General features: G+C 28.5%; 1 protein-coding gene and 1 pseudogene across 1 annotated transcript; both read right to left on the bottom strand.

Moving 5' to 3' along the window:
• Positions 1–24,460, bottom strand: part of LOC111287784 (heat stress transcription factor A-5-like) — a 51,469-nt pseudogene extending 27,009 nt beyond the window's left edge.
• On the bottom strand, positions 4,255–9,332 carry LOC111287788 (disease resistance protein RPV1-like). The gene is made up of 4 exons (XM_022878462.2): positions 8,505–9,332; positions 6,994–8,101; positions 6,620–6,904; positions 4,255–6,502 (listed from the first exon to the last, which is right to left on the bottom strand). Exons 1-4 carry the CDS (start codon positions 9,095–9,097, stop codon positions 6,185–6,187), a joined length of 2,304 nt encoding a protein of 767 aa, XP_022734197.2. The 5' UTR covers positions 9,098–9,332; the 3' UTR covers positions 4,255–6,184.
• Positions 24,461–26,219: the final 1,759 nt, after the last annotated feature.

Below are 26,219 nucleotides of genomic sequence, written 5' to 3'. Positions count from 1 at the left end.
TCACACTACGTGGCTCATAGCAAAATTAGATCCAATTAAGTATATCTTCGAGAAGCCTTCTTTGTCAGGAAGAATCGCTAGATGGCAAGTAATGCTCTCAGAATATGACATTATATATGTGAGCCAAAAAGCAATAAAAGGAGGCGCTATAGCAGAATTTCTTGCAGATCGTGCTACTGAAGAGTATGAGCCGATGAAGCTGGAATTCCCTGACGAAGACTTAATGACTATTTCCCGACTGGAGGAAAGGGAGCATACGGAAAGATGTTGGAGAATGTACTTTGATGGAGCTGTTAACGCCTTGGGGCATGGAATTGGGGCAATTTTGATTTCTCCAGAAGAACAATACTATCCTGTAACAGCGAGGTTAAATTTTAATTGCACAAATAACATCGCTGAGTATGAGGCATGTGTCATGGGCCTGCAAGCTGCTATAGAAAGAAGAGTGAAAGTACTGAAAGTATTTGGAGACTCAGCTCTAGTTATATACCAGTTGAAACGAGAATGGGAGACGAGAGATTCAAAACTCGTTCCGTATCATAAGTATATTCTAGAGTTGACGAAACAATTTGAAGATGTCCAGTTCGATCACTTACCTCGAGAAGAAAATGTGATTGCTGATGCATTGGCTACTCTGGCTGCAATGATTCGAATTAATGATGACACCGACATTCAGCCCATCAAGTTAGATGTTAAGGATATACCAGCGTATTGTTCTAATGTAGAGGGAGAAGAAGATGGAAAACCCTGGTATTATGACATCTTACAATATGTCAAGGATCAGCAGTATCCAGTTCATGCAACAGAAAATGATAAAAGGGTCATCCGAAGATTGGCTATGAGCTTTTTCCTGGATGGGGATATCTTTTACAAAAGAAGCAAGGATCAAGTACTATTGAGGTGTGTAAATGAGACTGAAGCGAAAAAAATCATTGAAGAGGTGCATGATGGAATATGTGGGGCACATACTAGTGGACATATGATGGCAAGACAGATTATGAGAGCGGGATATTACTGGTTGACGATGGAGAATGATTGCATTGATTATGCTCGTAAATGCCATAAATGCCAGATATATGCTGATAAGATTCATGCTCCGCCGTCTGCTTTACATGTTATGGCACCACCATGGCCATTTTCAATGTGGGGCATGGATGTCATTGGTCCAATCACCCCAAAGGCTTCTAACAGGCACAGATTCATTTTTGTGATGATAGATTACTTCACAAAATGGGTAGAAGCAGCTTCATATGCAAACGTGACACACTCCGTGGTTTGCAAGTTCATAAAAAAGGAGATTATCTGTAGATATGGACTTCCGGAGAAAATCATTTCAGACAATGCCAAGAATCTAAATAGCAAGATGATGCAAGAAATATGTGCTCAATATAAGATCAAGCATCATAACTCGGCACCATACCGTCCAAAAATGAATGGGGCAGTTGAGGCAGCCAATAAGAACATAAAGAGGATTTTGGAAAAAATGACCGAGACTTACAAAGATTGGCATGAGAAGTTACCATTCGCATTGCATGCATATCGAACGTCAGTTCGCACCTCTACTGGGGCAACCCCATTTTCTTTGGTTTATGGGATGGAAGCTGTACTACCAGTGGAAGTAGAGATCCCCTCTTTGAGAGTTTTAAAAGAAGTTGAGTTAGAAGAAGCCGAATGGATTCGTGAACGTTATGAGCAGTTAAATTTCATAGAAGAGAAGAGATTGACTGCACTGTGCCATGGTCAGTTATACCAAAGAAGAATGATGAGGGCTCATGATAAGAAGACTCGGCCTCGTTGCTTTCGAGAAGGAGAGTTGGTTTTGAAAAGAATTCTCCCAATCCAGCACGATAGTAGAGGAAAATGGACTCCGAATTGGGAAGGGCCGTATGTGGTGAAACGGGCTTTTTCGGGTGGAGCATTGATACTGACTGAGATGGATGGAAACGATTTACCCCATCCTGTAAATTCTGATGCTGTGAAGAAATACTATGCTTGAAAAAAATACAAAAAAATAAAAAAATAAAAAAATGGAAAAAATGGAAAAAATGAAAAATGATGAAAAATGAAAAAAAAATGGAAAAAATGGAAAAAAAGAAAAAGTGAATGAAAAAGGAGGACTCAAGGCGAAAACCCAAAAAGGGCGGTTTGAGTCATAGGGGGTTGTCTAAGTTGAAAACCTGAAAAGGCAGCTTAGATAAGGAGGATACGGCATCGAATTTAAAAGTCTGCTGATATAGGGGCTAGCAAGTTCGGAAGAGTTCCAAGTTGTTAAATACATCAGAGGGTTGAGTTTTCATAAAAGACTTTGAGATGTGTTATCATGATTATCTGATTGTTCATTTTGGGCTTTGTCCCCATACCTATCCTTGTAATTATTTCTTGACCAAAGTTTGCCAACATTTTGCTAATAAGAGACATTCTATTCCATTCTTTGTGTCTTTTTTCTTATGACTGTTTCTCAACATTCAGATTCTTTTCTTCTTAATACCCCACCATTGAAGAAATGTGCAAATGCATTCTTACTTTTTGAATTTGAAATAATGATTGATGAATGAATAACCACAGGAAAGATTTTTACATTACATTGAATGAGTCAAGAGTGAGAAAGGCAGAATCGACATGTTCAGTTCCTAATTAGGAAATTGAATCTAGGAAGAGATTTCTTACAAGAAGAATGTGAGTGGAAGAGACAATTGAGAGCTACACTGGTTCGATCTTAGAAGAGCAGTGCAATTGGATCCTTGAGGAATCAAAGGGCTTGACACCCAAGAAAAAAAGAGCTTGAGAAACTTGAGTACCATACATTGAACAGGAATTAATTGACCAACATTTGCATAGCATGCATTGAAATTCATATGCATTTGCATAGCATACACTACTTTCAAGAAAGTATAGTGTACAAATTCAAGAAGCAGGGGTGTTCCAACATCCCACATGAAAAAGACAGATATGAAAAGACTTTGCAAGTTTGAGAAGAAACTTGTCAGGTAAGTTCCTAATCCTTGAAATAGGATGTCTCTTGGTATCGGGGTTGATTTATAAGACCTTTGGGCATAATCTCCTGAAATCCCTTCAAACACAACTTTCAACTCCTTCGGACATGATCGTCTAGGAGTATTTACTTTTTCAAAAGTCGTGGTGCCTCTGTTTAGAGGAGCAATTTATTTTTCCAAAGTCGTGGTGCCTCTGTTTAGAGGAGCAATTTACTTTTCAAAGTCGTGGTGCCTCTGTTTAGAGGAGCAATTTATTTTTTCAAAGTTCGTTGCCTCTATTTAGAGGAGCAATTTACTTTTCAAAGTTCGTTGCCTCTGTTTAGAGGAGCAATTTATTTTTCAAAGTTCCGTTGCCTCTATTTAGAGGAGCAATTTACTTTTCAAAAGTCGTGGTGCCTCTGTTTAGAGGAGCAATTTATTTTTCAAAGTTCCGTTGCCTCTGTTTAGAGGAGCAATTTACTTTTCAAAAGTCGTGGTGCAATTTATTTTTCAAAGTTCCGTTGCCTCTGTTTAGAGGAGCAATTTATTTTTCAAAGTTCCGTTGCCTCTGTTTAGAGGAGCAATTTATTTTTCCAAAGTCGTGTTGCCTCTGTTTAGAGGAGCAATTTACTTTCCAAAGTCCGTTGCCTCTGTTTAGAGGAGCAATTTACTTTCAAAAGTCGTTGAGTCTCTGTTTAGAGGAGCTTCGGCCAAAAAAAAAAACAAAAAAAAAAAACAAAAAAAACAAAAAAACAAAAAAATCAAAAAAAAATCAAAAAAAATCAAAAAAAATCAAAAAAAAATAAAAACAAAAATAAAAAAAAAATCAAAAATAAAAATGTTGAGTTGAGTCTTGATTGGGTGTCTACGTCTTTGCGCAATTTCTGTTTCACAGAAAATGTGCAAAGAGGGGCAGCTGTAGACACCCAATCAGGTCCGAACCCGGATCAATTGGGCCTGACCCGGATCAATTGGGCCTGACCCAGATCATTTGGGCCTGGCCCAAATGGGTAAGGCCCAATTCAATCATGTATTATTATTATTTTTTTTTCCTTTTTTTTTCTTTTCTTTTGTATTTTTATATTTATTATTATTAATATATGTATATCTGTATTTATTTATTTAGATTAGATTTATATGTATATTATTTATATAGTTATATATTTATTATTATTATTATTATTATTATTATTATTATTTTTGTAAGATATTTTTGGGTTTATCTTATTTTATTATTATTTTTTTTAAATTATCTGTTCTGATTTTTTTCTGATTATCAGATTTTTTTTTTTTTTTTATAATATCTTTTTATTTATCTGTTCTAATTATCTATTATTTTTTTTATATTTATTTGATTTTTTTTGAAAGGTTGAGATTGAAGCTGAAGAATCCTACTGGGAGTGGGGATTCAATCTAAAGAGTCCAATTGGATTCAAAGACTGAATCCCCGTCCAAGGAGGAGTTGGGATTGATCAGAAACTCCTGATCAATCCCTATATAAAGCACCTCCTGGAACAGTTCAAGAACACACAGAAAACAGGGAGCAAAGCTACTGAATTTGAGAGAAAAAAAGTGTTTAAAAGAGTTTTCGAAGGCTAAAGAAGGTCGAGAAGTGTTAGGATAGCTGTAGGGATCTGAAAAAATTTTTTAGAAATTTTTTTGCGAAAATTTTTTTCTGGAAATTTCTGGGAAATTTCCAGATTCTGGCGAAAATTCCGGCGACATTTGAATTTTCCGGCACAAATTCCGGCGAAACTTGAAGATTCCGGTGACCAACCCAGTTTCCGGCGAGATTCCCAGAAACCGGCGAAGATTTCGGCCATATTCCGGCAAAAATTCCAGATTCCGGCGACATTTCCAGAATCCGGCATCGGTGTTCTTCGGTTTTCTAGAGAGAAGGGAGAGAAAAGGGAAGGAAGAGAGAGAGAGGGGAGGAGCATTCTGCCGAAAAACAGAGGAGAGTGCCTTAAATACCCTCCAAAAACGACGTCGTTTTGGCCTTAAGTAACCAGAGGATCCGCGCGTTTTGCCGTGACCCGACCCGACCCGAGCGTCGACCCGCTTCTGACCCGCGCGTGCCAGCCTCCCTCCGAGCCAAGCCGAGCCGAGCCGAGCTTCCAAGCCGCTCCTCCGAGCCGTTTTTTTCTTCCTTGAGCCGAGCCGAGCCGAGCCGATAGCCGAGCCGTTCCAGGTTTTTTTTTTTTTTTTTTTTTTTTGAATTTTTTTTATTTGACTTTGATTTTGATCTTGATTTTTTTTTCTTTTTTCTTTAATTAATCCGACGACGGAGCCTCTACAAGTAAAAACAGTAGTTTTTCTTGCATACTCCTGAGGTGAGGGAATTTTCTCAATTTTCTGCTAAAAGTATTAGAGTCAATTGAGAATAATTTCCGATAATTAATTACTTGGCTGATTTTGATTTTTTTTTTTCTTTAATTAATCCGACGACGGAGCCTCTGCAAGTGAAACAGTAGTTTTTCTTGCATACTCCTGAGGTGAGGGAATTTTCTCAATTTTCTGCTAAAAGTATTAGAGTCAATTGAGAATAATTTTCGATAATTAATTAATTGGTTGATCTTGATTTTTCTTTAAATAATCCGACGACGGAGCCTCTACAAGTAAAAACAGTAGTTTTTCTTGCATACTCCTGAGGTGAGGGAATTTTCTCAATTTTCTGCTAAAAGTATTAGAGTCAATTGAGAATAATTTCCGATAATTAATTACTTGGCTGATTTTGATTTTTTTTTTCTTTAATTAATCCGACGACGGAGCCTCTGCAAGTGAAACAGTAGTTTTTCTTGCATACTCCTGAGGTGAGGGAATTTTCTCAATTTTCTGCTAAAAGTATTAGAGTCAATTGAGAATAATTTTCGATAATTAATTAATTGGTTGATCTTGATTTTTCTTTAAATAATCCGACGACGGAGCCTCTGCAAGTGAAACAGTAGTTTTTCTTGCATACTCTTGAGGTGAGGGAATTTTCTCAATTTTCTGCTAAAAGTATTAGAGTCAATTGAGAATAATTTTCAACAACTAACTACTTGGTAAAATTTTAAGGCTTTTGGATAACACAAATTCAAGCTGGTACCATCTTTTGATGGGCGTTGTGAGGGTGCTATAACCTTCCTCACACGTAACCGAACTCCCGAACTCTGTTCTGGTTAAGCAGACCCGAACCTATTCTTTTAGGGACCCTTAAGCTTAGGTGTTCCCTAAAAGGGCAGATTCCTTAGGTGGCCAATCGCACCTAGATAAAAAAGATTGGTGGCGACTCCCTGAAAATCAATGTCTAGCGATAGATCCCCGGATCTAGACGTTACGACACTGTCTGGAAGTTCCCTTAAGTTGTTGCAATCTGCCAAATTCAAGATTACAAGTCTTTCCAGCTGCCCAATGGATTGATGAACCTTAGTCAAACTTGTGCAACCTTCAAATTCTAGTCTTTCTAGGTTTGAGAGTCCAGCAAATTTTGGTGTCTTCACAAGGTATATTGAATAGCTGAGATCTAGTATTTTCAGCTTGTGGATAAACTGTTACAAGAAAAAGAGAATAAGTTAGTATGTAATAAAATTAAAAAAGAACATGAAATTGTTATTTATACTGAAAAGAAAATGAGCGTCATTGTGCTGCAAAGTGATTTTAATTACTTTTGTCTCCTTCCAAACTTTTCTGACATTACTAAATCGCATGTCAAGAACAGCCATGTTGTCTAAATCGAGGTTGGGCGGTAAAACTTTTAGAGGACACTTATGCCAACAAAGCCATCTTAATTCTTTGGAAAACTTTTCATAACTCCCACTAGTGAAACGTATGGAATTAATTTTCAGCAATCTTAAATTGATCATCTTTGCCAATGCTTCGGTACTGCTCACAATGACATCTTCTCTGCAGGCTGATGCATCTAGGCTAAGACCTTCCACAGATTCAGTTCCCTTAAAAATGAAAAAAAGAATATCATCCTTGTGATCAATCACAATACTTATGTACTTACATGTATGAAATGTTTTTAGTAAACTTTTACTTTGTGCGTTTTTAGTACGCTCACTACGTCCTCATGAAACCATAGCCTGCTGCGTTTTCCAATATGATTTGGTGATTCTTCACGAACAATCTCTCTTCCCATGTCTCGAAGTAGGCCATGCATTTTTATAAGCGTATGACCACCTTGGTGATCAATTGTTATGAGAGACCTCTCCAAGAGAACACTAACACCGATTACTGGAAAGAAACCACAACCATCTAGTATTTTCATGACATATTCTTTATCCAGTCCGATAAAGAAGCATGCAATATCCAGGAATATGGCTTTCACTTGGTCATCTAGTGCATCAAAACTTATCCTAAGCTTCTTATGAATTTGGTCATGAGGTATGTATCGCAATTTTTCCACCACACTTTCCCATTCAAGCTGGCTTCTTTTAAACAAATGAGAACCAAGAAGTTCAAAAGCTAGGGGAAGTCCTTGAACATGATCCACCACACTCTTGGAAAGTTGGAAGTAACCATCTTTGGGATTAGGCCTCCTAAATGCATGCCAACTGAAAAGCTGGAGAGACTCCTCAGGATTCAATTCTTCAACTTTATATCTTTTGTCCACCTCTAATTCAGTCAGCAAACGTGCATCCCTTGTTGTAACAATAATCCTACTTCCTGTACCGAACCACTTTAGATCCCCAACCAGTGAATTCAATTGTGTTGAATCATCCACATCATCAAGAACAATTAAAACTCTCTGGTGACAAAGCCTTTCCTGGATCAAATTGATACCTCTGTCAACATTATGAATCCGAATACTTTTCAAATTCAGGATATCAGAAAGGAGTTGTTGTTGTATGCTTGCAAGACCATTAGTTTTCTTAGAGATATCTTTAACATCTGAAAGGAAACTGCTTCCATCAAACCCATCACAGATAGAGTTGTAGACAGCTTTTGCTATGGTGGTCTTTCCTATACCACCCATTCCATAGATGCCCACTATGCGAACATGATCAGACCCCATGCTTAATAGCTCTATTACCTTTTCAACACGGCATTCTAAAGCAACTGGGTGAGTGGCAACATGCAAGTAAACGCGGTTTATTTTTCTGAGGACATCTTCCACAATCTTTTGGATAAACTTTGATTCATGCCTGCAAATTTAGATAGTAGATGGTAAAGACAATGTATCCAGGTTGTGATCGGTAAGGTTTGCCCGAACCAATGAGTACAGACTCAAATTATGAAATAAATAGAATCCAAAATTGCAATCAAGTATTATGCTTTATTTTTACGTCACCAGGACAATTATATCAGAAGAGTATTTAAATGTGAATGTAATTCATATAATAAAAAACAAATATAGATTTTTCTTCGTGAATTATGAATTATCAACTTTCATCAAGTATAATCTTATACACAATTAAGAATAATGTTTTAATTTGGTTATCCAAAATTGGTTCTGTTCAATTTACATTTTTGTTATGTATAAATCAGTCATCCATGTCTTAAACATATTTTTGGGATAGTTTATCTTAATTAGAAAGAATTAAATACCCGTTTGCAACGTTTTGTAGATCCCAACCAGATAAATCTGCAGCTTCTGAAAGAGCTGTCCTCCACCTTTTAATCATCTCCGTATCTGCTTCAAAACGTTCTTCGTGTTCAGCAAAAGCTTTTGCATAACCTCCTGTCTGTTTCCGAACATTAGATGGATCAACATCGTAGAAGATTGGAATAACAGTCTGCCCTATTATGTTTTTGCACTCAATAATCTTCACAAGCTCATTAAGGCACCACCTGGAAAAAGCATAGCCTTTCGAAAATATCACAACAGAAATTGTTGATTCTTGGATGGCCTTGAGCAGCTCTGAGGAGATGTCTTTTCCTCTTGAAAGTTCATTATCATCTCTGAAGGTGTTCACTCCAGCTCTTATCAAAGCTGCGTAGAGATGATCGGTGAAGTTCTTGCGTGTGTCTTCACCTCTGAAACTTAGGAACACATCATATTTAGATTTTGGGGTAGAAGAAGATGCTTCAGATAAGTGTATGGAAGCCATGGAAGTCAACCAGATATGCAATAGGGAAAAAGGTTTTGACAAACATTGGACATCAAATGCAAATTTATGCTCTATGGTTGTTAGGGTCATTTGAGAAAAAAATTAATATTCTATGTTATTTTTGGGATTGTTACTCTTTCTACGAAACTTCCGTTGAAAATGTTAATCCATGGACAATAGTTCGTCTTTTCCTTTGTCTTTGTTAACTGCCACGCGTATGGTGACCTCTTCTCCTTTGTCCCATTGTAGAACAAAATTGGTCCGTTTAAATTTACATCGAGCCTAAAATATGTATTTAAAAAGCCAATCCGACCAGCCAATAAAGCATGGTTTAGTGATAAGAAAAAATATTAAAACTTTGTGGTCCTAATTCATTAGTGAGTTTAGTTAAATTTATCAACTATATTTTTGTTTGTTAGTTGATATATTTATTTGATAATTATATAATTTTTTATATTTAAATGTAATATTTAATTATTATAATGTCATTATTCTCATAACTTATAATTAAAATAAAACAATTCAACCTAATTTAATCCATCAGTTATAAATTATATATAATTATAGAAATTTTGTTTTAGGATATTATTTTGTTTAAAACTAAAACCTAACACTTATCCGATATCATGTAATATATTCTCTCTTAACCATTTTGTTGACTTACTTAAATTTGATATTTATTTTTTAAATAAGATTTATATTCAATATACTATCAATTTATAGTCATTATATACTATAAGCACGTTACAAATCAGTTATCTCATTAATTTGTATTAAATAATTAAATATTTAAAATTTAAGAATTAATATTTATTTTAAAAGATTTTAAAATTTTAACTTTGTTAATAAATGAGGTGGCAATTTAAGAGTTTATATTTAATACACATTAGTATATAAATTCTATATACTAGTAATGTACCACACAATAACACTTTATTAAAAAATTAATTTTAAAAATTTTAAAATTTTAAAATGTCAATACATTTAATCCTAAAAATATATTTAAAATTTATTTTTTTATGATGTGTCATTGCAATGTATAGCATTATATGCTAACAACACATCAAAGCGAAGGGATCAGTTTACCCAATATAAACTTAAAAAGTTTTACATATTTTTTTTGAAATATTGATTTTAATAGATACAAAAGATGAGAAAGATAAATAAAAATAGAAAAAAAAAAATCTAATCTCATTCCTTAAATATATTAAAACTAGTTTTTTAACCTATACCATGCACATGATTTTTGTATAATTTTTAATAATTAAAAATAAATTTATTAATCATAATTTTTTATATCACTTTAATAAAAAAATGCAAACATTTATTGATTTATTATATGTAATCATACATTCATAAATGTTAAGGTACAACTAAATAAGAGTTTATACATATTGTAATACTTTTTCATAGTCAAAGCTTTTGTAAAATTTCAAAGAATTATAAAATTTTTTTTCTTTTTCATAAAAATTATTTTTCAATTCATTTACTAAACAACAAAAATTTTGCTACTCGTTCTTTCTTGTTCAATCAAAAAAGCAAAGTTTAGTTTTAAATAATCAAGTTTTTATTAATGGTTTATTATTATTATTTTTTAGTGTTAAAAATGTTGTTATCTACACTTTCAGATTCCTCACGTGATGTCAATATAATTTCTTTCAGGTTTATATTCTTTCTGTGCTGTATTGTACTCTTAATTGTGGTTGGATATTTATAACTATTTCATTATTTTTAATAAAATCTTACTTTGGCTTATTAAAAGAAAAGTCAAGATTAATAATTGTTTATATATTGATATGGATATATAAAAAATAAATATCATTTAATTAAATTGTAAAAGACATTTATATTAGCAAAATATTCTTAAATTATTAAATCTTATAAACCTAAACCAAAAATAAAATATCAAATAATAATAATAATAATAATAATAATAATTATTATTATTATTATTATTATTGAACTACAAAACATAATTATTAATTTGCTCATAACCATTTGCTTTTTATTAGTTCTTATTTTTTTTATATATATACTTTAACATATGTAGTTGTTTTTTTTATTAGAACCATAGTTGTTAATTTCATTTCGGTAATAGTCATATTAGTTGGTATGCTCTAGTTATACCAAAATATGATACATCTAAGAATAATTTTTTGTATTAGATTTGGCACCAGCTAATATCGATTGTTTTCGTTAGTTTCGGTCAGTTTTGGTGAATTTCGATGAAATAACATGGTAAATTTTGATGAAATAACATGTTTCGACTAGTACATGAATGTGAAATATATTTTATAATTTTTAACGTTCTTTTGTTGTTTAATTATTTTTACCCTAATAAAAATAAAATTAATTAACAAAATAACTCTTAAAAGTTGAGTTTTTTATTTTTTATTTTAATTTTTTTATACTTTATTTTTTCAAACCAAAGTTTATAAGTATTTCAATTTTTTTCAAGAAAACAGTTATATTCCTTTTATAAAGTTTAACAATCATAAAGTCTTGGTTAATTTTTTTCATTTCTTTGTTTTTATCTTAATATTTATATGAAAAATGCTTATTTAAATATTATATAATCAGATTAAGTATTAAAAAATATCAAAAAAAATTTATGATATTATTTCTTATGTTTTTAAACTTATTTATTTGATTTTTGAATATATTGCACATTTATTTTGTAGATTATTAATAATATTATAATGTACAAGTTCATAAACGTTAATAAATATATTTGTACTAAACCGAAAAATCTAAAATAATATGTCAAAATAACTTATACCGATATATACCATATTTTTAAAAAAAATTAAAATATTATCCTGTACGATATTAACAACTTTGATTAAAGCATAAACTAAATATAAAAATTGAGAATTATATATAATTTAGATCTCTTATACTTATGCATAGCAAATATTTAGTTTAACAAAATATATATATCTATATATATAAACATATGAACCAATTTATATTAGAATAGATCAAATCTAGATGCATATATCATATAATACAAATAAAATCAAATAATAAGTTTGAAGAAACAAACAAGTAGAGGAAAATAATAAAAAAGAATATAATATAAAAAAGTAATGAACTATGCCTATTACCTAGTTGAAACCCAGTCAAATATGCGCTCATTTTCCTTTCATTATTGAAATCTAAAAAAAATCAATATTATAAAAAAAATCCAACACCATAACAAATTTAATTTTAAAACTAAAAAATAAAAATAAAAGAATAATAAAGGCATAAAATGAATTTACTTATTCATGAGTATGATGTGGTTATTATTCTTTCTAGCTTTTGTCCATTTTTGTCAAAATCCATAAATCATAATCCTCAAATAAAGAAAAATTTTATTCTTCAATTTCTAATTCTAATAATAACAAATAAAATAAAATTGGTTAGAAGGTGATGCACTCACTTTATGAGTTCTTTACTTTTATTTTGAGATTTTAATTTTAGCAAATAAAAATTTATTAAGCTCACACACACACACACACACACACACACATATATATATATATATATATATATATATATGTAGAGTTATGATTAAATTTAAAAAGATAAAGATAAATTATGATTTAATATATTTGAATTTAAAATTTATGTAAAATTTTTAATTTTGTTAGAGTTTGATTTAAATTTAAATAGTTATTCAAAAATATTAAATAAAATTATTTGACAGAGGATAAAAGTTTATTAAGCCTATATATATTTGAAATTATGATTAAATTAAAAATAAAGGTAATTTATAATTTAATATATTTAAATTTAAAATTTATGTAAAATTTTCAATATTTTATAGATTTTGATTTGACCAAATATAAAAATTGAGAATGTATATATATATATATATATATATATATAAACATATGAACCAATTTTTTTAAGAATAAATCAAATATAAATGTATATATCATATAATGTAAGTAAAACCAAATACAAGGTTGGAAAAAAAACAAACAAATAGAGGAGAAAATGAAAAAAAAAGAAATAGACTATGAAAAAAATAATGAACTATGCTTATTATCGAGTTGAAACCAATCTAAATGTGTGCTCATTTTCTTTTCATTATTGAAATCTAAAGAAAAAAAATCAATATTACAAAAACAAAGAAAAAACAATCTATCACCATCACAAACTTATTTTTAAAATAAAAAAATAATAAAAGAAATAAAAGAATAATAAAGGCATAAATTGAATTTATTTGTTCATGAGTATGATATGGTTATTATTCTTTCTAATTTTTATCCATTAATGTCAAAACTCATAAACCATAATTATCAAATAAAAAAGATTATATTCTTCAATTTCTAATTTTAATAATAACAAATAAAATAACATTGGCTAGGAGGTGATGCTCTCATTTTATGAGCTCTTTATTTTTATTTTGAGATTTTGATTTCAATAAATAAAAATTTATTAAGCTGACACATACACATAATATAGATATGTGTAAAGCTATGATTAAATTTGAAAAGAAAAGATAAATTATGATTTAATATATTTAAATTTAAAATTTATATAAAATTTTTAGTTTTTGGTAAAGTTTTATTTGAATTTAAATAGTTACCTAAAAATATTTAATTTATATAATTTATTAAATAAAATTATTTGACAGCAAATAAAAGTTTATTAAACCTATATATATTTGAAACTATGATTAAATTAAAAAAGAAAGATAATTTATAATTTAATATATTTGAATTTAAAATTTATTTAAAATTTTTAATATTTTATAGATTTTGATTTGAATTTAAATAATTATTCAAACATATTAAATTTAAATAATTTATTAAATAGAATTACTTGATAAATAATATGATACAAATATTATCTTATGTGTCATAAAGAGAGTCTATCAACGTAAGTATTCATGTCAATACATCTTATTCGATAATTTTATATTCTGTAATATAATATATATTAAATTAATGGTTAAAAAATGCATAAATTTCTTTTAGTTTTAGCATATAAGTTGATTTCATCACTTTTTTTTATTAATAAAACTTTAGAGTGAGAGGAGCCTTCCCCAGCCCGAGGACAAGACATCGCAGACTTAAAAAAGGGCTTAAATTGAAAATTATCTATCAAGAGGAATAATTAATAAAAAAAATCAAATCTAAACTATACAAATAAAATATTTAATTCTTACCGATTCAACCATCCTTTATTGCCACTTTTATCACTCCTTACTTTCTTGTATGCATGCGCAGAAAGCTCCTTCAGATTTAATCTCTTTCAACGACAGATTATTTGCCTCTCAATTTTCTTGGTCCTTGGTCCATTCAGAAGCTACTTTTAAGTTTTTCTTCTCCTCATCCTTTCATTTATTTTATGTGATGTGGGTCTACTTTTTTTTTTTTTTTCTTGTGCGTGGCCTTTAGCTGATCTAATGGTCACTGACCAAAAAAAAAAAAAAAGAGCTGATCTAATGTGTGATAATGGATGTATATTTGTGTAGTTCCTAATCGTTCCTTTAAAAAAAAAAAAGATGAGAGACAATGGTGAGGGGAAGAAAATGGAAGAGAAACTTCAAGAGAAAATCATAATTCGATTGTAAGTTTCTTAGTAATTTCATCAAGTCATTTGATATTATCAAGTCAATTTTATTTTATCTTTGTCTTACATAGACTTTAGACCGAAAGATTAAAAATTAAAGAAGAAAAACATGGAGATTTGGTAGAGAAGAAAAAGATCGTCTTATCATATTTCTACCAACCCCATTAAAAATTTTGCCCCAAATGATTTCGACCCATCTAAGAAATTCATTAGGGGAATGGAAATTGAAAGGAAAATGCCTAAATCACTGTCCGATATCTCATAAATGAATGATAAGCAAATGCATGCCAACTCAAGTTTCAATCATGTGATACTGGATACAAATATCTTTGGTTCTCTTATGTTTGTGGGTCGGACCAAGTTAGGCCAGGCTTAATTGGTATCTTGAAAATTTAAGCTCAAGATTAATCTAGGCTAGTCCATTTAAAAGCTCTTTAATATTAAAAATATTTTTATTTTTATATTTTTAAATATATTTTATAATCAAAATTAACTATAAATAATTATTTATTACTAACATACTAATATCAAATTTGATCAAAAAATAATATAATAATATCACGGATCGAGTTGAGTCGATCTTGAAGCTGGAATATCCTATTCAAAGCTTGGCTCATGAATTTGACATATAATTTGATCCATGGATTGATGTATTTTTTAAATTAAAATGAAAAAACAACAAGAAAGACACAAAAGTTGGTGATGAGGAAGAAAAGGGAAGAAAATTCACCATCAAATCATAATTCAATTGTAAGGTTCATAGAAATTTCATCAAGTAAATACTAAATTCAAATCTTTGATATTTATCAAGTCAATTTTGATTTTACATTTGTTTTTTATAGACTTTAGAATGAAGGATAAAAACTCAGGAGAAAATGACCGATATAATTAATTAATCAAAATTTAATATTATATAAAATCTATTTTAGAACTTACACTTTTTAATGATTAATCTCTACTTGATTTTTTGTTATAATTAGTTGATTGCAAGATTATAATAAAGAGAATTATAGTTAAAATGCTTCAAAAACTCACAAAACACGATAATTGAAATTTGATAAGTGTTAAAAACACAAACACTTTGTAGAGAAGAAAGATTTTCTTAATATACTTCTATCAACCCCTAGAAATGTTGTTCCAAATCACGAAATGATTTTGACTGATAAGAGAAATTTATTTGGGATTGAATAAAATTTAAAAATATGAAAGAATCAAGACAACCTCTATCAAGGGAGGTTTATTGGGGACAAACCGTGAAGGCAAAAGAAGGGAAGATGAAGGATAAATAACATGTGATCAAGAGAAAGGTAAGGTTTACTTCAGTGGTTTCAAACTTTTAAATCAATCTCAGCTTGTTGACTCTCAAATATCCAATCAAAGTTGACATTTTAGGGGTCGCGGGACGTGGTTGTGAATGCAAGCAAGACGTGTTGGTCATTTCGTCGGAAATGCAAGTCAAACATGTTAGCAATGGCTTTTCTTTATCATGTAGACATCAAAATACATCTAGTAATTCATATACACTTATCGTATTTAACACGAAAAATATGTATTGTAATTTATTTTAACACGAAAAATAAAAAATATATTTTTATAATTATATTAAATATTAATTTTTTATTAAATTCATATATATATTTTTAAAAATTAATATATTTTGCTTTTATTTTATTTTATCATATCATCATATCTTATTTTAAATTATTAGTCCAATAAAGTCAGATCTATGTAGGCCCTGTGTAGGCTTGAGCCCTCCCTTATTATGAAATTGTGAGCTCTCCCTGTATTTATTATGAAGTAATAATTGAGATTTCTTATTAGTTGCTCGGCGCGGCATTTGTAATTGTGAGGTGGTGTTGGTGGGAATGAGATAAACAGACCAAATCTCTTAAACTTTGTGTTTCATTGTTTGTTATTGCCAACAAACTCTGTAGGGATAAATTTTATTTCTTTTTTACCCTTAATTTTTCTCACTGAATTTAAGAGAGTATATAAATTACAAATTTATTTTTATAAATAATTTTTTAGATAAATGTTGTGTTTTATTCATCTAATAAGTCAGAATCATATCTTACTATCAGATCATCTACGAAAAAGCAATACTGTGATACAATTAACGAACGAATAGTAATTGCAAAAATTACAAAATTTATTAATTTGTACATTTGGAAGAATTATTGGCAGCAACATGTTGGATAGATCCTTTAACCAAAAACACGCTGCATCCATTATACTACTGAAAATCTTATTTGGTTCACACCTTTTCATGTCATACTTTGTGTTGTTACACTGTGATTAAATAGTATAAATGTTATCTTGAAGTTAGAAATCTAAAATGACTCACTTTTATAAAATTGCATCCAATAATTTTGTTTTGTCTATTTTCAATAGACTTGTCTATTTCATTGTATTATAAAATTTAACTCTTGGTTAAGAAGAAATTTTGATAAGGGTTAATGTGTAAATTAGTCACTGAATTATATATTTTTTATGATTTAATATTTATAAAAAAAATCATGATTTGCGCTTTCGACAATCATTTTGTACCATTGATTGACGATGTTAGGTAAAATAATGATATGATACATATTGACAAATGAAAATACGGTCGCATGTCATGATTTTATTCATCGATGTCTTGCCAAATCAATATATTATTAATAAAATTCATATTTTGGGTAAATTACATGATAAAATTAAAGTCAAGTATGAAATCATAAATTTTTTTTTTAGAAGTTTCAAATTGTGAAAAGAGGTATAATTCAAGGACAGGCATATACACACACATACATATATATTAACTTAGCTTTTTAGGTGAGATGATGATCTAAGAGTCTCTTAAAAATGAATTTCAATATAATTGAAAATGGAATTAAACTCAATATCAAAACAGGAATTAAACTCAATATCAAAACATGATACAAATAACAACAATTAATGAACTTAAAGCAAATAAAACAACAATAATGCAAAGTAAAGATAATAGAGATAGAAAAATCAAATACAAGATTTATAGAGGTCCAGTCTTTTTTCAAAAGTCACTTATGTCCTCTCTCTTACTTATCTACACCAAGCCTCAATTCACTAACTTGATTTGAAAAATTACAACTTTATCTTTTTCCTAAGACTTAAAACAAAAACCTTTATTCTTTGTAGTAATCTACTCAATCTCACTACAATACTTTTCAAAAAGATACCTTATCTCTTGCTCTCTTCCCCTTTTGTATATTAAAGATAATTTTGCAATCAATAAAACAATCTTAAAGTTGATACTTGCATATTATAAAGTCAAAAAAATTTATATGCATAATATTTTTTAATTAAATAATTATAAAGATAATAGATTTAGAATAAATTAAAAATTAATAAAATGAACCTTCAATTTTGGTGTACTTGCCTAGTTTGTCTATAAATAGTAATATAACAAAATTTTAATTTATAACAAATAGATAAATTTATTTATAATATTTTAATCAAATAAATATAATTTTTATTAAAATTTTATAATTACGATTAAATCATATAAAGATTGCATAATTTGCATTATAACTCTTTCCAAATTAAACAAATGACGTCAACACTTTTGTAACAACATAAAGCATTTTTGTATACATTACCCAACTTCAATATATATATATATATATATATAATATTAAAAGTAAGAATCTTTAATATATGGCATCGAATAAAAAATCCACTAGACTTAGAAGTATATATCCTTGGGCCCAAGTCCTAAGAGCAACACTTCTGTTAAGATCATCAAATAAAGGTGGAGTGCATATTGAGGCAACAACTACCACTTTAATTCCATGGGAACCTCACAGACCCACCGTGATAAATACATAACCAGAAACAGGATATACTAATCAACACTTTAATTAACCCAGAATATGACAACTAATACAATAAACATTGTCTTCAGCTTCTTAATTTGGTGATCATGAACGTCTTTAAAAGACATTAAAATTGAAGTTCGAACTCAATTTCTCGTCTTTCCCTTGTTATAGAGCTTCTTCCCTTGTTGTGGTACTCTGCCTTTTGAACAAACCAAAAAAATACAAGAAACATTCATCATTTCTTCTTAGCTAATCTCTAGGTATACGCTTGAGAAGGATGATTTGATCCATCTATTTTGCACAAAAAGAAGGGAATAAATGTTAGAAAAAAAATTAATAAAGGAATAAAAATAATATAAAAAAAATTGTATGCGATTGGTTTTATCATCAGCAACTATTCTGTCATAATTGTTTTTCTGCACAATTATTAATGGAAACTGTAATAAATCTTTCTTTCCCCCACTCTTAAACTGTAGTCTTTCGCTAGACAAATGACTGGACGGAACAAAACACCAAATAATCACCAGCTGGCCGGCTTGACTTAGGCTTTATTTGGATCAGCCCGCAGTGTCAGTTAGGTGCGAATTTTGCTTTGAATCTCACCGCGCACTCATTTGGCAAAACACTGTCGTGTCGCGGTGAAGCATAATCTACCGCGCTGGCCCCCATTTTTTCAATTGGACCTTTAAGGTCCAGTGGAGTTTTATTTTTCCAACCACAGATCTTCTTCCTTTTATACCCCTTTTATCTCCTTACAAAAATTTTATAATTATAAAATATATTAGTTATGTAATTTTATAATAAAATTATTAATAAATAAATAGATAAAAATAATAAATATACAAAAATAATTCAATCAAATAAATTTCTAGTAAATATTAAAAAACATTTTTTTATAATTAATTAATTAAAATAGATAACTAAATAAATAACAAAATAAATTAGTATTATTAACTCTTATTTTAGGATTTGTAAATATGTTTTGTTTTGTTTAAATAATAATTATTTTTATTAATATTTGAATATTTTATTTTGTTATATATTTCATTTTAATATTATATTTATAATTGTTACAAGTATTATTTTTTGAAATATTAAATATTTCAAATAATTTTTTATACTTAAAATTTTAATTATTATTTTAATATAATTTAATATGTGTCAATATTTTGATTGAATAAATTTTTAATATATTAAATATTAAATAGTATTAAAATATATGTAAAAAAATAATTGATTAATATACTTTTAAACTAATATATTTAATAATCATTTTTTCTTTTTATTACAATTAATCTTATCGTTACTACTGCTTTTGCATCCAAACATATATCTCACCATTAATTTTAATCTTAACACTACAGTATTTAATTTCATAACTAAAATAATTAATCTCATATCTATCACTGTTTTTAATCTTACTAAAATCAATCTCATTGTCCATCCAAATAGACCTTAAATTCGAACTGTGAATGTAATGTTATTTTTTGTAGGAGGAGTAATTTGGCATATTGGTTAGATCATTGGGTAATTTTGGGTTGAAAAAAATTTAGGTCATTTTATATTTGAATCATGTCAGAGTTCATATTATATGAATTTGTTACTTGAATTATGCAAGTTTGATTCATCTTTGGATCATTTTGATTTCGTATTGTTAACCGTAAAGATAAATTAATTTAAGTTTGAAAGATTGTTTGGATTTATACCGGATAAGTTTCAATTAAGTTTTATTTTAATTTATGGTTAGATTAATTTTAGTGAGAGTGAAATCAATAATAAATATGAAATTAATTATTATAATGATAAATTGATTATTATAATGATAAGATTAAAATTGAGGTGAACATATGTTTGAATGCAAGTATGACAAAATAGCGAAAACGAATTACAATAAAAAAATGACTATTTAAAATATTTTATTAAAATTTTTATATAATAAAATATTAAATTATAAAATAATAATATATTTTTTTAATAAAATAATAAAGCGGAGGGATCAAGTTACATAAAAAAAGTAATTTTTATATTTTTTAATTATTGATTTTAATAAATCTAAAAGATAAAAAATAAATTAAAAATATATTTAATTTCATTTTTTGAATCTATTGAAATTAAAAATTAAAAAAATAAAAAATAAAAAATTTTATGCTGATGTAAGTAGATGCTTCCTCAATAATAAATTTTATTATTTTTATATAATAATAAAATTTATTTTTCATATTATTTTTTTAAAAAAATATTTTATAATTTTTTAAATTTAAAAAAAAAAGACAAAAGGGTAGTAGACGGTAGTAAGAAAAAACATGAAAAAAGCACTCCACCGGAGGGTTCCCTCTCCGGTTGCCGACTGAAGGTAAGGGACCGGTGAAGATGCCAGAGTTAGATTTAATTGGCAGGAAATATGGCTATCAGGTTCTTCATTGGAATTCAATCTCTGTTGCAGGGAATGCACTGTTGGGCTTCCATTCATTTGTACTCTTTGAGCGAAAGATGAATCCATTTTGAATGTAAAAGATGTGCCTGTATCTGAAAGGTCTAATGTTTCAGGTGCGAATAAAAGACCCTCGAGTCTGGTCTGAGCATCTTTCGGTTCTCTTTCAGATATTCATCTCTGTGGACTTGCTTCATCTTCATTAGAATTTTGCGTGTTATGAGAAACCATTGTAATATCTAAAATAGCATGCCTCAACATTCACGGATAAAATGTTGTAATTTTAGTTTAGATTAAATCTCGATAACCAGTAAAAATATACCGTGAGTGATAATTCCGGTAACCAAATCCCGCCTTATTTGGATCAGCTCGCAACCTCAATGAGGTGCGAATTTTGCCTTGAATCTTACCGTACAATCGTTTGAAATATACTGTTGTGTTACAATGGGACATAAACTACCACACTGGCGCCTTTGTTTCAACTGGACCTTTAAGATTTAATGGAGTTTTTTTTTTTTTGGTTTCAAAGGAGGATAGAAACCTAGTTGTAAGGGGGAGGCGGGAAAGGTCGAGATCAAACCCGAACTTTGTGTCTTTTTAAGGCTTTTTTTACCTAGTAGCCACGAAGCTAAAAATGATTTAATGGAGTTTTATTCACCGAAGTATAGCCCTCTTTCCTTTAATACCCCTCTTTATCTTTTTTTTTTTCTCTCTCTCTAATCTACGGCACAAGTATGGAAATTTCCTAACTTTGTCTTTTCCTTGTTTTGAATTTTTTTTTTTAATTCTGTATTTTCATAACTTCTTTATAATTATGAAATATATCATTTATATAATTATATAATAAAATTATTAATAAATATATAGATAAAAATAATAAATATAGAAACAAATAAATTCCTAATAAATATTAAAAAACTAAACATTTTTTATAATTAATTAAAATAGATAAATAAATATATAATAAAATAAATTAATATTGCTAACTTTTATTTTAAGTTGTGTAAGTATATTTTGATTTTTTGAATAATAATTATTTATATTTATATTTAAATTTGTTTATTTTGCTATATATTTTTATTTTAATATTATATTTATAACTATTATTATTTTTTGATGGATTACTAGTATCTATAGTCCATAAACTTTAACTCAAATTTTACTTTAATCCTTAAACTTAAAATTTTTTTAACTAAAACCCTAATTGTTAAAAGTTGTCCTATTTTGGTCTTCACGTTTATGGAAACGTTTAAATTGATGACAAATACCAATTGTCACTATGCGATGAGGTCAATTAACATCTCACATGATAGATAAGAGATTAAAATAATTTTTTTTTTTAAATTTAAAGATCAAAGATGAAATTATCTCAAAATTTTATATATTTCATATATATTTTATAAAATATTAAATGTAAAATTATATTGTTATATTTTTTATTGTAATAAAATTTATTAGTTATATATATTTTTTGTTTTTAATAGCTAATAGTTTTTTTTAAAAATTAAGTTAAAAATTCAAATTCTTTTTTTAAATTCAATATCATTTTTTAAAAAAATATTTTCTATTAAAAATATTATTTTACTAATAAATCATAATAAAAGTATTATTTTCTATCCATAAAATATATTTCAAAATATTAAATATCTTTTATTTTACTTTTTCAAATATATTTTATAAAAAATAAATAAAGGAAAAGATAAAAATAATTCAAGAAAAAATTGATTTTTATATATTTCAAATATATTTTATAAAATATTATAATTTAAAATACTTTTAAATTTTTATTATGATATGATTTACCAATAAAATAATATTTTTAACAGAAAATATATTTTTTAAAAAATTAAAATTAAGTTGAAATAAAAACTCTATATCAGTTTAAGAAATTAAATAAAAACTGTATATCATATTAAAATATTATGTAAAAATCTCCATATTGTTTTCAAAAATAGATATATTAATCTATTTAAAAATATAAAAACATTATATTCAAATAAAATAAAAACATAATTTAAAACATTTTTATTATTTCTTTTTTATAAAATGTATTTTATAAAAATATTTAAAAAGGAAAAATAAAAGATATTTAATATTTTAAAAATAAAATTTTGATAGAAAATAATATATTTTATTATGACTTATGAGTAAAATAATATTTTTAATAATTTTTTTTTTGTTTTTAAAAAGTATTAAATTTTTAAAAAAGGAATTTGAAAATTTTAACTTAATTTTAAGTTTAAATATTTATTTTCTATTTTTATTTAATAAGTTATATTATAAAAAAATGCAAATATCATTTTAAATTTAATATTTTTATAAGACATGTATAAAAGATTTAAAATTTTGAGATAATTTTGCCTTTGGTCTTTAAATTTTGAGAGAATAATATTTTGATCCTTCATTTGTCATATGATATGTTAGCTAATGTCAACACATGGTGCTAGCTTGCATTTTTTGTCAATTAAATAGTTTCATAGAAAGAAGGATCAAAATAAGACAACATTGGGCAATTAAAGATCTAATTAAAACTTTTTAAAGTTTAAGGACCAAAATAAATTTTGAATTAAAGTTTAAGGATTATAGACGTTATTAACCTTTTTTTAAAATATTTCAAATAATTTTTAATGCTTAAAATTGTAATTATTATTTTAACATAATTTACTGTATCAATATTTTGATTGAATAAATTTTTAATATATTAAATGTTATATAATATTAAAATATAAATAAAAATAATTTTTATCACACATTTAAACTAATATTTTTAATGGTAATTTTTTTTTCTTATTAAAATTTACCTCACTCCTACTATAGTTTTTGTATCCAAATATATATCGCATCATTAAATTTAATCTCACTACTATAATAACCAATCTTATCACTACAATAATTAATGTTACTTCTACTACTACTTTCAATCTCATTAAAATTAATTTCATTTCTAGTACTACTTTTAATCTCACTAAAGTGAACTTCATCACTCATCCAAATGACCTTATTTGAGAAATCTTGTTGAAAAATTTTACCAAACTCAGGTCTACAACTACTGTTGTTGTCCAAAAGACTATTTTCTCCAACTGGCTTGGTTTGATCAATTTGAGGCAGTTTTCTTTTCTTATTATAAGAGGCGACAATCCGTAGATTCAATCTTACGAACAAGATGTTCAACAAAAGAAGGGTCTTGAACAGCCTTTTGTAAGAAGTTAAACAAAGTGTCCTGCCTCCGCTCCATTTGATCACTCTCGCACTGTCATCTCTTTCAACTGATGCTCCATAGCTGATCTAAACCTCAAAACATTAGCCTCAAGTGCAGCTTTCTTGCGTGAAAGCATTTCTATTTCTTCTTCAAATCTAGCTCTTCCTGAATCTATCAAAGAACCCTGACGATTACTGTAGGAAGTTGCCTGATGAAGCTGGAGAAGTTATTGTGCTTGAAATAGTGAAACAGGTGGCAAATTCAGGAGCGTTCCAAACGACCAAGCTCTTTTTGTTGGAGCTCCATGACACGATCTCGTGGGTTGAAGAGTCGTCCATAGGTTGAGTAAACCGTCGATTCAATTAATTCGGTTGTAAAAACTGAAAAATTGATTTAATCGATTTAGTCCTAATCTAAAACCGAATCATCCAAAGCATTACATAAATTTGAGAAAACCAAATTGATTTAACCCGGTTTGTTTTGGTCGGTTTTTTCGGTATAGTCCATTCTGTTGTACTGTTTCCTGTGTTGAACATTCAATGTAATTCATATAAAGTTACTTCTTACAACAACTCTAAAACATTGATCAATATTCCAATAAAACAACACAAATAAAATAACATAAACACAAGCTTCATAAAGTCAGTCTAAGTCTCAAACAACATAAACACAATACAATACAATGTAAGCCGTTAAATCTTTATAAGTACCTTACCAAATGAGACTGGAACTCTTACACTGCTTGAGATTCTGAAACTCTCAGAAAATAAGTTCTCTGGAAATATACCTGCATCTTTGGGAAACCTCTCACGTTTGACTGTGCTGCAGATGGGTGGAAACTTATTTTCTAGTGAGATAACTCAAGAGTTGGGTTCTCTTTCAAGCTTGCAGATTGCAATGAAGCTACGCTATAACCACCTCACTCGAAATATACCACCAGAACTTGGGCATCTAAATTTACCGGAATTTCTCCTGCTCAATAATAATAATTGGAGTGGTGTAATTCCCAGCACATTTGAGAATCTATCAAGTTTATTGGAATGCAACTTCTCACACAGTAGCTTAACTGGAATCTTAACTGCCATCCCATTGTTTCAGAACATGCCTGCAAGCAACTTTATTGAAAATAAAGGGCTTTGTAGTAGGCCTCTTCGAAATTACAACTTCACTTTTTGTTTCATCTGTGTCTCCTTCAGTCTTCACCTTGAAGGGAAAACATGCCAACCTATAGCAGTCCAAACCAAAGCAAAGTTTCATGCTTCATTTGTGACACAGGACTTAATGTCGCATACTTTTACCAACAATTACAGAAGTTTAATGCTTAAGACAATTTCAGACTTAATAAAATGATTTATCTTCAAAAACCAAACTTTTTTTTTCTTTTAAATTTCCTTCGTTGCTTTGCTTGCCGAGGTCAAAGCTACCTGTTTCCTTTAAAAATGAAAACTGTAGATAATAAAAGAAAGCAAAGAACCCACACCAAAAAAAAAAAAACTAAAAACAAAAAATCCCATCAAATTAGAGAAGTTTCATGCTTAAAACAGTTACAGAAGGTGATAAAGTTTCATGCTTTATACAATTTCCGACTTCATAAAGTTTCATGCTTCATACAGAACAGCCCCAACAAAAGGAAACATAACAACTCCAACAAAGACTCAGAGAGCGAAAATGATCTCTCCCAAAACATGTTAAAAGCATGGGTTAAATGGAAAATGGCTGAAAATAATTAGAAATTCCAAAAAAGAAAGGATTTTACATCAATGATGAGCAACTGACTTGAGTTGCAGAAAAGAGAAGGACATCAAGCAATAAGAGAACAGAGAAAGCAAATGAAGATTAGCTATGAGAGGTGAGAGGACAGAGGAGATCGAGCGGACAAAGCTGAGTTCAGGTATATATGATTGTCGGTGGTCATTGATTGAAGCTTGTGACGTCGAGATCAAGCGGGAAATGGGCAGCGATAACGTGCGAGGGTGACTTACCTTCCTTTAAAAATATGCTAGTTGATGCCCCTCGCTTTGTCGATAATTTTAATTTCATAAATATTTATATTAAATTGATTATTAAATATAATTTTAAATTAAATTAAATTAAATAATAATTGTTTATTTAAATAAATTTTATTTTTTTGGTTTATTTTAATATATATCGATGTTAATATAATCATATTTTATTATT

Source organism: Durio zibethinus, chromosome 4 (genome assembly GCF_047325235.1).
Source record: "Durio zibethinus cultivar Kanyao isolate XHJ-2024 chromosome 4, ASM4732523v1, whole genome shotgun sequence".
In the NCBI taxonomy this organism is placed as follows: Eukaryota; Viridiplantae; Streptophyta; class Magnoliopsida; order Malvales; family Malvaceae; genus Durio; species Durio zibethinus.
The sequence above is the reverse complement of the archived record's forward strand: the minus strand, read 5'-3'. Positions and strand labels throughout refer to the sequence as shown.